The 14,939-nt window shown below is 41.1% G+C and overlaps 1 protein-coding gene and 1 long non-coding RNA gene across 3 annotated transcripts; both read right to left on the reverse strand.

Moving 5' to 3' along the window:
- On the reverse strand, positions 1-7,708 carry LOC137800416 (protein-serine O-palmitoleoyltransferase porcupine-like). Of its 2 annotated transcripts, none has more exons than XM_068597602.1 (15): positions 7,544-7,708; positions 6,643-6,785; positions 6,323-6,515; positions 6,136-6,179; positions 5,806-5,987; positions 5,557-5,687; positions 5,437-5,457; positions 4,812-4,826; positions 4,587-4,712; positions 4,402-4,502; positions 4,164-4,240; positions 3,985-4,048; positions 3,692-3,777; positions 2,153-2,260; positions 1-1,846 (listed from the first exon to the last, which is right to left on the reverse strand). In XM_068597602.1, exons 2-15 carry the CDS (start codon positions 6,776-6,778, stop codon positions 1,745-1,747), a joined length of 1,386 nt encoding a protein of 461 aa, XP_068453703.1. In that variant the 5' UTR covers positions 6,779-6,785; positions 7,544-7,708; the 3' UTR covers positions 1-1,744. The 2 variants fall into 2 exon arrangements, with proteins under 2 accessions (XP_068453703.1, XP_068453702.1); XM_068597601.1 differs by having other exon boundaries at positions 2,153-2,263.
- A 1,716-nt stretch (positions 7,709-9,424) lies between these two features.
- On the reverse strand, positions 9,425-12,043 carry LOC137800539 (uncharacterized). Its single transcript, XR_011079611.1, has 4 exons — positions 11,699-12,043; positions 11,452-11,539; positions 10,683-10,872; positions 9,425-10,546 (listed from the first exon to the last, which is right to left on the reverse strand). It is a non-coding gene; the product is annotated as an uncharacterized lncRNA (long non-coding RNA).
- Positions 12,044-14,939: the final 2,896 nt, after the last annotated feature.

Here is a 14,939-nt window from a genome sequence, read left to right on the forward strand (position 1 = left end):
CAGGTTTGATGTAAAATTTTATAAAAATATCACAGATGTATCAGTGCCTTCACATTTACAGGGAGAGAAGTTACCTTAAAGTAAATATCAGAATGATATTTAACATACTGTATTTGTTGGATTGAGTTGTATTATATCTGAAGAGACTGAACAAACATTCAGGCTCTCATCTAACACACTACGTCTTAGTCATGATCACATCCTTTTGATGCCTAGATTTTAGAAAGATATAGACACAGAGTGAACACAATCTGATACAGACACTTTGATTCTTTCACAAAGTAATCATCAATTACATAAATGCCCCCATTTAGAGCAGCGGTGTGATACAAATCTGTACTTAAGGATTAATATTCAACACTATCATTTCATCCACTATGAAATTAGAAAAAAACATTTAAACAGTTTCCCCTTTACGGTCACAATTGTGAAATACCCTGATTCTAAACCTTTGTTTTCAATACTGGGGATGGAAAGAGTTTTTCTAAATACTGATAAGCTCTTCTCTAAGCAAAGGAAGGAAAATAACAACATTGTGAAAGGAAATAATGCTAAAAACTAAATACAAACACCATGAGGTCATTTCACCACAAAAATTAGTTCATAAATTACTGATTCATTTTCCTTATCTAAAAACACAAAAGGGAAAAAAAAAAATCATTTTACATTGTAAGTGCTGCCTCATAACCATAACCTGTGCTCTTTTCATCCAAAAGAAAACTCTGTTATCTTACACTTATAAGTATTCTGTGTTTTTTTTTTAAACACCAACAAATCCCATGAAAAGACTAAATCCATAAATATATTTATTCCAACAAGTGTTATATCTGATGTGGCTTATTCTTCTGTGTCATTGACCTCCATTGTTGTCCAAAATGTATCAGCGAGCTATACACTGTCACTGGGTGCCGTGTTCCTTCACTGCTCATTCCCATGAACGTGGGTACTGTAGTTTATTTAGATCCTCTTCCACATACGGAGTCCTGCTGCTACGTGTGCACTCGGTAGAGCGCGTGTATTAATCCACTGCTGAAAACAGTTCCTAACAAAAGCGCTATTTACTCTAGTATGAGAAACGTCTGCTAAAATATACTCTGCCCATTTATTTTAGAAAATCATTCAGCCTTTTTTTTAAATTTAAATTTAGAATGGGTTTTCGGGCCAAGAGCCTTGCAGAGGCTCTAATTTGTTGTTCCCCTTTTTCACGGGATTTGATGAAAATAAGAATGCCTTAGAAAACCACCAGCCTTATCTTTTAAAAACCTATAAATACCATTGTGTAACACTCGAGGTGCACGGGGGGAAAGCACATCTGGAGGACATCTGCCGCAGTCGGCGCCGAAACCTAGATAATGGGCTCTATCATGTGTCCGCGGAAAGGAGCAGCCAGATGATCTCCGCCATGCTGATAAGTATTGATTGCGACTCGCAGTGAGACATCGGTAACTGCTGTCACAACATGAGGGCCTGGCAACTGCGGCTCAGGGAGAGGAAAGAAAAAGAAAAAAAAAGGTCGCTCTACGGAGAAAAGGAGGGGGAGTTTGCTATCATTTCATGGATATCAAAACTAGTCCCCAGCAGGTTCGATTAATAGATCACGCAGCGCCGGCTGCGTGTTGGTTTGTCGTTGCACACAGGTGGATTCTGTTCTCTTCGGTCTGATGCAGAAGAAAGTCACAGTGCAGAGATGGAGAACCAACCCTTGCATCTCTCATTATTGCTTCACTTTCTCCATCTCCTATTACTAGAGAATGAGGCGGTACAATATCCAGCATCCAAATGTGGCCCAGTGGCTTGTCCAGCTCAGATCGGACCACTTCTGGATGGTATGGTGGGTGGTATCATCCTATGGGGGGGCAGGGGATAATGCAAATACACACACCTTTACTTTCGTACACTTTGCATAACAAATAATAATATATAATTAAAAGAAAATGGGATTAAAAATGTATTACTTTTTACTTATGTATACATTAAAAACAACTATGTGACAGTTCACTCCCCTCCTTTGAACTATAAATACTGCAGCTGCTGCTACATTCCTACATAGCAGTTCACATGTTCTCATGTCACATAGCGTGCGGTACATTTTGTGAGTACAGGGTGTATAAATATAGTCGCATGCATTCCTCTCAACGCCTTGTGACCCTACCTCATCCTCCTCCATGTAGTCCACGCTGGAGTTGAACACAGAGCCCAGGTACGTCAGGTGGAGTATGGCCAAAGCGCTGAATGCTATGTTAATCACATACACCCACAGCTTCTGGAGGGGGAGAAACAATGCATCATGTAAGAACAAAGGGCTCAAATCAATGTTTCAGACACGCTTATCTGTTTCATTGCCATATGTGTTGGTTTTTCTCTTGAGGGGCCCGGAAAAAAAAACAGTCTCCCAACCAGCTTCTTCATAAAGCAGATTAGTTAAGTATGATAAATAATAACTTCTTTTACCAGCCGTTAACTTTGACTGTTGCTCATGAATATTTCATATTATGGAGAAATAATTTGAAACCACATTTTCGGAGGCTTTAATGTATCATTGCCAGGAACAATGTGAACGATCAGCACTATGTTGCAGTCCATGCAGGCTGCTTTTCCTTGGCATAAATCATTATCTCCCCTCCCCTCTGCTCTTGACGTGTGCAACCAATATAATAGAAGGGACTCTAGCTGGGCGTCTCGCCAGTCAACTCCTAAAATGTATCAACTCACGGCACTGTACTTTTACTCCCACAGTTGTGTGTTTTTTTCTGGCATTAAAATCTGATGTACACACTACTTTCATAATACACTAGGTACATCATTTTAATGAGACTATTTATTATGTTTCCTAATATAATTTGCCTGCTGAGGAAGTTTAATAGTATTCCTATTATAGGCCAAATCAAAGGGGAAAATGAGAAGGGGCTTAATTTCATATTTTTAAGTGTATGCAGAGTAAAAATAGAGACCACATTTTTTTTCCTGACGGCTAACTAGGCCAGAGGATCTACGAGGTAGGCCCCCTTTGAGCACCTCCTGCTCTCAAAGGAAGTGCCGGTGATGCCAGCGCAACGGCCATTTGCACAGATAAAATAGTTGGAAGAAAACCAGGGTGTCCAAAAGATGTAGAAAACACCACGCGCCTGTGATTGGAACGGGAAGATAGAAGTCTCTATTTGTGCAGCTCGAAGCATTAATTCAAATAAATCATTTAAATGAATACAATTTGTGAAAATAAAAATAATAAACATCCAACAAATGAGTGAAAAATATGCAACCGTTAAAACAAACTGTGAGCATTGGTTACATTTGGAGCTGCATTATGATTTTTTCTTAAAGGAATAGTTTGTGATGGCAAATTCCTGAATCACTCTAATGGTAACAAACAAATGTATGGTTCCTATTGATATAATATCTATTGATATTTAATAAAAGGCGGGTTTGTGGATGTCCCACCTCACGCTAGTGATTCTCTCTGACCAATCAGTGGTGAGCAGTGTTATAACCCTTCAACATCCGCTCTCTCGCCTGGAACCTCGGGCGAGGTGGTACCAAGAATAGATTGGTTGATCCACACATTTTGCTGATGGAAATGTAAAAATAACCATTCCACTGTGTTACGTACTGAACTGAACCGGACTGCTTCCTGGAAAACGCAGCTTTAAATGACCCCCTTTTCTTTGAAAAGGAGGAGAAAGGAGCATTTTACCTTTTTGTTCCGGTGAGTGCAGTTTGCCTGACATCTCTTTGACAGTACACAGGCATTAAAAATGGCTGCAAGCCTCTTCCGCAACACTGAAACACAAAACAAGACCAAAGCATTCAACAACAACAAAAAAAGCCAGAGGAAGAGAAGTTCCTTTTTAGCCATAAGAGGTAAATTACAAGCACTGCAGTGAACAGAAACAGCGGGTGCAATTAACCATTACTGCAAAGCTAAGCACCTTCTCTAAATGGAAAGGTTCTAATGTGGAAAGGAGACAACATTAGGCAGACTCTCACCGTGCTCAATGTACGTGATGAACCCCAGAGACATAAGCACTGCACCCAGATGAAAACTCAAACCCTGCCAGACACAAGAGACACAATCTAAACAATCAACGTGTAGAAACAGACACACAACAGTATCCTACAGAGCATGAGGTTTACTTGCTTATGTAAGATGTCCACACAGTACTCACGTGCAGGAGCGCGCTGGCTGTGTACGTCACCATGATGGCCGAGAACGTCCCAAATTTGAGAGCACTCTTAAAAACATCTGTGAGACAAGAGCATCAGCTTGCTTGAGAGTGTCTGTTTAATTGAGCCATTACCATGCAAGTTTATAATGAGAACAAAAAGCCCCCCCCCCCACAAAAAAAACCCCAACAACAACACAGCTGCTGCCATCCAGCAATCACTGCGAGCATTGTGACTCACAGGTGTGCAGAAAGCGAGACATGGGCAGATTCCACGACGTTACCACCTCCACCATCGACCGGGGGAATTCTATACTCAGCGGCTTGGACACAGTCATATCCCTAGAAAACAAAAAGGTAAGGCTGTTTTGAAATATGAATGAACTCCAACACACTTTATTTTAATACTGCACATGCGATTCTGACCATTTGAGGTTGTCTTTCTCCTCTGTGAAGCCGGCTCCGGCCAGAGTAGTGGTGGTCTCGCTCAAGTAACCAACAAAATAATTGCTGAAGTGGAAAGACATTGTGTTCTCATACGCCAGCAACCACCTGACACAATGACATCAAAACAGGTAGAAACGGTCAGACATTACATGCCAATTACCAATTAGAACCTAATGAATCACTACTCATGACAGATATACGTACTTTGCTGGTGTACCTCTGAGAAGAAACATAATAAAGAGAGAAGGTAGCAGTTAATGTTAGATATTAAACACATTTGTTGTATTGACTTGCTGTTTGATGATCTATGCCTCACGTTATGAAACAGTTAAACAGGTAAATGAAAGGATGACAGAGCTGGTGTGTATGTGCATATGTGTATCTGTGCATATGTGCATATGTGTATATGTGCATATGTGCATGCACAGAGAGGCGGTCATGATGTGGACATGTGCATGCAGGTAAAGGGGTTGCACATTTAGTAAACAGAAAGTAAGCATGCATTAAAAGGACAGTTTAGATGCTTTGAAGTGTGGTTGTACTTATCCATCGTCAGTGTATTACATACGGTAGATGACCCAAAGCAGAAGCAGACAGGAGTTGAAGTGAAGCAAAGTGATGTATTACTGTGGATGGGGGCAGCAGAAAAAACATATTTTGCTGGGCCCTCGTCCACAGCAGTACATTGCTTTGCTTCTGTGCAATAACTCCTGTGTGCATCTCCAAGCCAGAAGTGGGCAGAGCGTGGTCTACTGAAGGTAATACACTGACGATGTGAAGGGCATGCCTCCAATGTTGAGTGTCAGCACCACTGGGGTGATTAAATTACCTGATCTTCCTCCTCTTTTTGCTGTAAACAAAACAGACAAGAAAATGAATAACCCATAAGCAATCGAAGCCAGAGCGTAAAGGTGGGATCTGGATTTGTTCATCTCAATGTTCCACTCACCCTCGCAGTAGCTTGTCTCCATAGACCGGTATGAAGTAAGGGAAGAGGTAGGGTGCCACACAGTTGGAAATAACAAGGCAGACCTGGCTCTTCACCCAGCTAACAGACACTTTTAACAGCCATGAAAAGCTCTAAGGAGAAGAATGAACCAAAGATTTGAGCAGTTTGCGGCTCGTCTCAGCATAAATCTTTTAAATAATCCTCACCCCCACACACTCCCATTCTTAAGAGATACGGTATCACACTCACCAGCTTACGTCCTTCTAAAGCTTCTTTGTAGCTGTTGAAGCTGATCCAGGGACCAAAGATGACAGTGCCCACAAAGTAAATATAGCCCATGAACTCGATGGGTGACGGCACGCTGGTCACGACCCCTCTGTCCAGATCGAAGGCCAGAGAGATGGCTTTCATGGCAACCACCATCTGTGAACCTAGACACCAGCAACAGCACTTCAATAGCTTGACTAGATTCCAACAATAAGACCATTATCAAGGCTGGATATGAAACCAGAACGATCACATGCATTGATTGTATCTATCAAAAACGTGTCAAATGTTGCTGCCCACAGAAAACACTACCTCTCATCTTGTGCCAGTTGGTGGTGTCCATCATGTGCAGCTCTCTGATCAAATTAGATAAGAATAGTTTCAGTTTTGATGTTGTTTTAGCCTCAAATTAAACACTGACTTTGCACAGTGTTCACTTCAAACACAGACTTCTCGAGTGCTGCTGAGCTGTCGGGTATCAGAGGAAGGACTCTCTTACCCCAGCAGCAGATAGATGAGCACGGTGATGGAGAGGAAGGTGCCTCGGATGGTAGAGTGGCGGCACAGGAAGAGGAAGAGGTAGCACAGGAGGCTGAGAAGGACCACCCAGATCATATGAAGCTCAAAGAACAGGTAGAGTGTGTAGAAACCTCCTGCTACTGTGCCCAGGTGTTTGACAAAAGAAGGGAGGCCTGACGAAGCAAGATGAAGACATATTAGGACAGAGCAGGTGATTGTGGCGATGCAGGTTATATATACTGTGTGATGGCAGAATGGCGAGTGAATACTGATTGGAGCAGCAAATAACCAGACTCTTACCCAACATCCAGAGAAGCCGACACAGCAGGCAGATAACCAGCAGCTGCCACACTTGCTCCAGGCCCTGCTGAGCTGTAGGCAGCAGGCAGCCATGACCAAGCTCTTGGAAAAACTTCTGTCGGCTGAATGCTCCCATCACTGGACTTAAAAAGCAGAGGGAAGACATGTTTTTTATTACAGCAAATACATCCCCCCTCCCCCTCCTTGTATCACCAGTGTATACAACACACTGCATGTTTTCTGCAAGAAAGCACACATATGCAACGTGCAGGCGAGCCCACTACCATTCAGACGCACACCAACCTCAAACTTCAAATCCCAGCATGCAATTCACCTCACTACAAATCTGTGCAAATCCATGCATTAGATGTGAAAGTTTTTAATGATGACAGCACAATACCTTGACGCAATCACTGCCATCTGCTATGTATGAATTCGATGTTTGATCTCAAAACAAACGCATCCCACTGTGACTGTGAGAAAGAAACATTCAGCATCCCCGACGCACAATGGCATGCTGAATTATTTAGCTCTGCATTGGTGAATTGGAGACTTCTTGACAGGGCACAATGCGTGAGGACAGTATCCACATGCTATCGAGGCATGCTCTCTCTCTCTCTCTCTCTCTCTCTCTCTCTCTCTCCGCAATGCAGTCCACCAATGTGATGATGTTGAATCACAGCTGCATTCCTACAACCGCTGCATCGGCAGCACCGTATGTATGTTCAGCGCGCAGCACCATTAGCTCGTAAAGACCGCTAACCCTCGCTTCAACCTCGCCAGCGGGATCGACCGTGATGCTCCCGACAGCACCCCCCCCCCCCCCCCCCCCAAAACGCCAGGAAACAGCTAACTGGACGCCCCGGGCATGTCAGTGTGTTTTCCAGGGGGTCAAACTTACCCTTTCGGAGCAGCAGCTGGAGGGCTACTCCTCGTGTTTCTACTCAGCTGCTTTTCCCGTCCCTTGAGTTAAGCGCGTGCGCGCGCGTGTAAGTGTATGGGTGTGCGTGTGTGTGTGCGTGTGCTGCCGCTGTGTTTTAAACACACTCGCTCCAGATGATGCTTATCTGGATGACTCCCATTGTCACAGCATCAGCACCACTTGCCTGTCAACTAGGCAAGCCAGTCGGAGACCTATCGACCAATCAGCTGCTTAGGTCCGGAAACGCCGGCCAATCATTTCTGTCGTTCGTCTTGAGTGACAGGCGACGCGGCCAATCAGAACCATCGCCCACCATTCCCGGTGCCTTCTGACCAATAGGACGTGTACAGCGTGCAGATTGACTGTGAACACGCATCTGGGTCGTGGATGTGGTCCGAAAAGGTTTTGGAGGGATGAACTGTAGGTATGACTAATCAAATCAACACACACTTAAACCTACTTATTTCCTTTGGGAACATTTTTTTGCCAAATAACAGAACCCAATCAATATGTGTGTCTATAAGATGTAAACAGTTATAATATTTGTCCATACTGGCAAAAATAGTTGCCGTTTAAGTTTTATTACTTAATCCATCAGATATAAAGTGTGAAAACACAATTATGAAATGCATACTAGTCAAGCTTATTGATCAAGATTAAACATTTGCATACTGAGCTTTAATGTTGGAACAATGATGAATTAAGTGTTTACTCATACGAAGCTAATACTATATGCAGTTATTATAAAGCGTTACCAAACAATAATTTACTCAACAATAGTCAATATGACATGTGCAAATCAATATTTTAAAAGTTTTACTTAATACTTTGTGGTTGTGACAGACGACTTTAAGTAGATCTTAAAGTATATTATTGGTAGCAGCTTTATTTTGTTTCCCTTCTAACCAATGCTGTAGTAGTTAAAGTAAAAGTATCTTTTGGGAAACGCAAGCAAACACTGCATAATAACAAAAAGGCCCAACGAATGAAGGCATAAAGGCACTTTATTGTTATTGTACTGTGGGCTTTATTCCTGCAATAGGATTGTGTCACAGCTCACAGAGCAAGCTGGCCATTGTAATGCACTATGACACTTGGAAAAAAAGGTTGGTCCAAGAAAAGCAGGCTGACAGTTTGGGGTCAATTTAACAATCTCGCTAGTGCCGCCACCACCAGGACAAATCTGAAGACACTTTTGGCCACAGAATCATAATTCTGAGTTTTGTTTGGTTTCAATGGAGAGTTTTAATGACAGTGTTACAAGGCCCAGACGCTATGGCAGTGTTCATGGCGCGAGGCAAAGAAAACATTCATTGTTACAAAATAGTCATCTATTTATTGTTCCAGAATCTTCCAGATTTTAGTATACACAAGCCAACTCAAAAATATAATAATTGTGTGTTATTACCCTACAAACTGCAAAGCATGTAATATAGCCTGCGGTCAAAATGTGGCATAGTTTTAGATAAGTTATATCCTTCTTTTGTACAGAACAGTGTTATTTATCAAACAGTGGAAAAATAAATGTCTTATCAGCAATATAGAAGTGACAGCACCCTAAATAGAGAACTCTTTACGAAATAAAAATTAGCAGCATTAGAAGTTAAGACATTAAAATACAACAATGATCGAGATGAGAACCAACTGTCAAAGAAAATAGGCATCGAAGACAAGTATACTGCGATACCTTCACAGAACACACTAATTATAGGATCACTAAACAACGTGACCACTTCCTGTCATACAGACAGCAAAAGTGTGGCTTACTGGCAGCATAAATAACCCAAATGAGGTCACGTTTTAACCGCAATATCTGATGTGATAGAGAGCACAAGTCTTGGTCAAAGAAGAAGCTTATGATTAATTCACAGTTTTATTTAAAAAGTGATGGATTTCCACCTACTCTTTAGATTGGAGAACAATCTCCAGGTCGAAAGCAGTTCTTTCCTTTTTGACGAGCTAAGCGTTTCACTAATCTGGAGAAATTAAAGGCAGCTCGCATGGTTCCTCCTTCACGATAGTCTTGTTAACACCTATTGGTTTGCTTAAAATGTATTCATAATTTCTTTTAACCTCAAGTAATGCTGAGGTGAGATACCGTGGTGAAAAGAGCTTTAGTGAGGGTGGGAGTTCTGAGTGTTGGGGCAAAATGGGCTGAACCAAGGATGCAGGACTGTTGGGCTTCAACCAAGACGATTTCCGATGTTTCCTTGAGACTTTGGGTACTGGCGGCGGTAGACTTGACACAAAGGGAGGTCTTGAAAACACTGGAACGTTGATTACTGATGAGAATCTTTCACGTGCGGCCGGGGTCTCACGGGTCTTGGATAAAGGTCCAGGCAAAAGATTACTATTGCTCCGAGCATCAGGATCCAGGTCAGCATTCTGGTTTGGCTCAGACTTCACTGGCAGATGGTTTTCTGGCATCAAAATACGGTACGCTACATTTTTAGGTTTAGCGGTGGTGGAATCCTCATCGTACTCAGTTATAGTCTCGGCCGATGGCAGGAATAAAATGTGATTATGGCGCTGACAGAACAGCACGCCACACGTGGGACACTTCCTGCCATCTTTGACATGCAGCAGTTTATGGCGCTTGAGGTTATGACTTGTAGTGAAAGACCGATCACACATGTTACACGGGAAGGAAAGCTCGGGCTCACACTGGTGCTCAGGGAAATCTGGCTGATTTGAGAAAAACGTTCCACCTTTTTCACAGATGAAGGAGATTTCTTCTTCATGCTGTTTTTTGTGCTTCATGAGCTTTGATGTATCAGTGAAAGTCTCATTGCACTGCTCACACTGATATCCACTTGCTGGAACATATATATGTTTTAGGAGCACAATTATACTTCTTTTGCCTAGTTTTGGGATTCCCGCTGGAGCATTAAATGATGGCGATACTTTGTCCGGGCTGAATGTTGTTTGTGATTTGACTGGTGTAGTTTCAGTCTCAGGCTCTTCAGTCAACGTTTCTCCATCCTGGGAAACACACAAAGGAGAGACCCGACCTCAAGTTAACTTGTATGCCATCTAAACACAATAACAAAACAAAATATAATATACAATACAATACAAGCATAACTTAAACGCAGAAAGAACAAGTAGTTACTGCTACCTGTGGCACTGATGAAGTTGATGGTGTCTGTTTTACCTCCATCAAAACGGAGGTCTGGAGGTCCACGGGAGAATCAACTCGAGGTGGAGTTGTGTTTTTTTCTTCCATTTCCACTTTGGGTGGAGTTGTGGTTTTTTCTTCCATTCCCACATTGGATACAAGCCGTTGACTTTTTCTACAACCTTGAGCCCTTTCAACAAAAATGGCAAAACTATTTGAACTAAATACACAGTGAAAGTGTAACGCATAAACTAGTCAAAGTGATGTAAGAAAATGTTTTAAATGCAATAAAAGGTGAGGCGCTTTAACAACTTGTGGTGCAAGAGAAATGAATGCAGCAAGGTTAAATAGACTAAAAAGTCGCAGGAGTGAGCTCCTGCACTCCACCATGATCTAGAAACAAGTGCATTGACAAACCAGACATATGCATAACAATGTTTCCTGTTTTCTTACGGCAGAAAGTGTGGGGGTTGTGTGTTGATGCAGAAAGGTCACAGTCATATTATTTACATTTCATGTCACGTTACACATCCATAGGCATGTGCAAGACATCAAAAACATGGAAATAAGACAGCAGAACCTAGAATTTTAGCACTTTAGGTCAAATAACGTGCCCAACTCAAAAGACAAGTAGCACGACTCATATGATGACACATAATGAAATCGCATAATTGATAAAAGCGTTAGACTTTGCTATCCAGCACACTACTTGCCCCAGTGGCTCTCCTGAGTGAAACATACTCATAACTCCTTAATTTACATTTCTTACCCTTTTACTTTTCTGCAACGACGCTGTTTCGAGCACGTAAACACCGAAGGCACAAAATCGGGACTCGTAGGTTCCAGGGAGACTTTCTCTATGAGATGTAAAAACAAAACACAAAAAGTTTTTTTGACCACTTCAACAACTACAAATATAACTGTTACAAATCACCTTCCGCCAAATATATCCACGCAAACCAACAAGTCAGCTAGTTGTTAACACATGTAATACAATTAAAGCACGGTTATCTTACGTGACTTAAAATGAGCGCCACAAATACGAGCGTTTCTTGTGAGCTTGTCGGTGCTTCCGTTCACTCGCTGGATCGCTTGGAGCCACAGACGTCTACGGTGGGTCTCAACCGACGTAGTACCACACGGGATTCGGTACATTTTCAGTTTACTGGGTGAGTAATGTCCAGTTTTACAGCCAGACACGCAACAGGCAGCCATTTCTGTTGTTGCTTTTTTTTTTTTTTACAACTGGATTCAGTTGTGTTTAGCTTCTGTTGTTTCGGAAGTTACCTGCAGCAACAACGTCCAACTTCCGTTGAGAAGCTGCGCGCGCAGCCTCGTGAGTACTTTAGCTCGGTTTGTGAACACAGGACGGGTCGTTTTAAAAGGTTAACGTTAAACGATCATACGTATATCTATTTTAATGTAATTTACAGTTAAAGAAAAGGCGGTCCTGGCAGACTGTTGGTATTTATTTAAGCAAAAATGGCAGCGTTGAAGAATTTTTTTTGCGTCAGGCATTGTGACGGCCACCAGACGGTGCACTGAGGACCCCTGCTGGTCGGTGGTGGAAGAAGCGCATCTTTTTAGGAGACTCGAGTAATTAGCTATAGCTACCGTGTAAAAACTGTTACAAATGAAAGTCAACAACTTGTATTTGGGTAAAAAGTTAAAAAAAAAAAAAAAAAAACATTAACATAAAAATAACTTTTAAGTACCAAAAGAAAACAATACTCAGTACGCAGAGAGGCCATTTGAGAATAATTAATATTTTATCCCTGGATTATAATTATTGATGCACTAATGTGCTCATTACTTTAATGTTGCGGCTGGTAAAAGTTGAGCTCATTTTAATTACTTTATGGAGCCTACTGCTGGAAAGCTTGTGAATTCCCCACTGAGGGATCATTAATTAGCCTAATCATCAGTGGCAAATTATTTGTTGATTATTTTTTTGTTTGTCATTAATTGAGTTGAATTTTATTTACTGCACTGCCCATATTGTAAAAAAACAAATAAGCATGTTTTAATGCAATGTTGACGTGTTGTGGGACATCAGAACACATAGCTGACCATAAACTATAATTTCCATTCTCTCTGAGGCATTTTAATACATAATTTCCAGTTAAAATGGAAATGTGAGTTTTTATTTTTGTGTTCTGACGTTAGCACCGGATCAATATTGTCTCATCTGTCAGCACTCACAAAAAGTGATGCATCCTTGGTCTGGTACACATCTTTTCCAATAACCAGTGCAGTTATTAAGTGCATCTTCACAATCTTCATAGGCATTTCATTCCAACATTGAAATATATCCTCTAAAGTGCCACACCTATAACTCATTCTTAGTGCTCAAACAGCTGCAACGGCCTCCGTCTTGTGACCATTAACAAACAAAAAAAGAGTTTGCAGTATTTAGGACATGAGGCTCATACGGTGTGAGATATATTGTTCTCCACTCCAGCTTGTAATTTCCTGCCAAGTATTAATACTTCCTCTGCTCCTGGGTGCATTAGTGTAGCCCATTATGCCTTCGCTGGTGCGTCATCTTCATCCAAATAGCTCTTAGTTTCATTTGGCTTAAAACACTGTTAAACATATTACATTTATTTATGAAGTAAAACCCTTCTTTTTTTTTTTAGAAACATCAAGGATGCTCCATTCTTAGTTATTGTTGATTCGTATCATCAGCACATCTTGAGCTTTCATCTTCTTACCCTTCCACATTGCAATGGGGGTGCATATAATCGTAAATAAAGTTATGAATAATTAGCATGGAATGAACCAGAAATTAATTAGCAAACATCTAACAATTACTTCCTGAATTACTCAAAATGGAGGATCAAAGTAATGCAGTGAGAACTAATGGAGCGGTAATCATGAAATAATGATGCATTAAGCACGACCACAACAGACAGCAACGGGCTGAGAGTTAACCAGGAATGATGCATTGAAAAACTGTTCATTATACACATCAAGCAAGTCACAGACACTCGTTCTTTAATGAGGTGGCAGTCCACTGTCAAGCAACAATATCTACTAGTCTTTAATTCAGGATTATCCTGGAAGTAGGAGATGTTTATATTAATCAGCAGATGAATCTTACTGGTAAGCGTTAATTCCTCCACCTCTGGTCAGGTTCTTTGTGGTGCTTTGTGCGACAATGATACACATGCCTTTTTAATGCACGAGCAATCTTACATGGAAGACATTTTGATTCATCACAGCAGTAAAAGAGTAAATAATAAAAATTAATGACGCTTACTGGGACACTTGGATAGAGCAGCGGCACCATTAGCGATATTGGAAACGCCCGTGCGTTTACTACTGTGACAAGTATAACATCTTCTTTGAAAAACGCTTATGGTGATTGTTGCTCCCACAAGTGTTTTAAAATTTGCCGTCTCCCACAACAATACATGCTTTTGAAAATCAGACTCATTACATTTAAACAATATGGCTCATTTAATTCTTCCCTAGATTAAGTGAAGTTAAACGATAAGGCTCTTGATATCATTTTTGTCAACAGAGCCCATTAAAAAAAAAAAAAAACACAGAAGTATGTCAAAACCCAAGTATGTCAAAACATTCCTGGTGGTCCCATATTCATGGAAGTATTAGTGTGGACACTATTTTTTTCATCCCTTACTATTTCTCTTGTCCAACATGTTTTGCCTAGATGTGCCTGCTTTTGTAAAAAAAAAAAAAAAGAAAAAAAAAGTATGTTGTGAATCTTTAAAAACAGCCCACAAACGTATGTTTTTTCTTTTTAAAGGCTCATTATTTTTCAAAGTACTTTGAGCTTAAGTTCTGTCGGTCTATCTTGATTGTGATGAATGAACATCACGGCTATGGTTCATCTGATAAAAACAGAGTTTAAAGTTTTATGGCACAGAAGTTCTCGGCTTTGGCTACACAAATCACTTCATTGTTGGTTTTGGTCTTTTTCGTTGGATGAAGAAAAATAAAGAAGATCGCCATACTTGTTTTTCCTCCACCAACAGATGTCACTGTTGCTTGATGAGGGGAAGTGGTCTCATGTTGGTCAAAATAACAGAGAGAAAAAAAATCAACACCACCTGAAAGACGTTTTTAAAAGAACTCTGGTAATTCGTTTCAACACTGACGTCATTTTAAAAACCAATGAACCCTCGCTCCACACGTTTGAGTCCTTCTGAGATGCGTCACCAGGGCTCAAACCTGAACGTGGAGCTGTGATAAACAGCCGCCCACGTGAGCTTGAAGATGGTAATGTTGTGA

The sequence above is a fragment of the Clinocottus analis genome, unplaced genomic scaffold (genome assembly GCF_023055335.1).
Source record: "Clinocottus analis isolate CAN_PGR_092001 unplaced genomic scaffold, fCliAna1.0.p SCAF_4, whole genome shotgun sequence".
NCBI lineage: Eukaryota > Metazoa > Chordata > Actinopteri > Perciformes > Cottidae > Clinocottus > Clinocottus analis.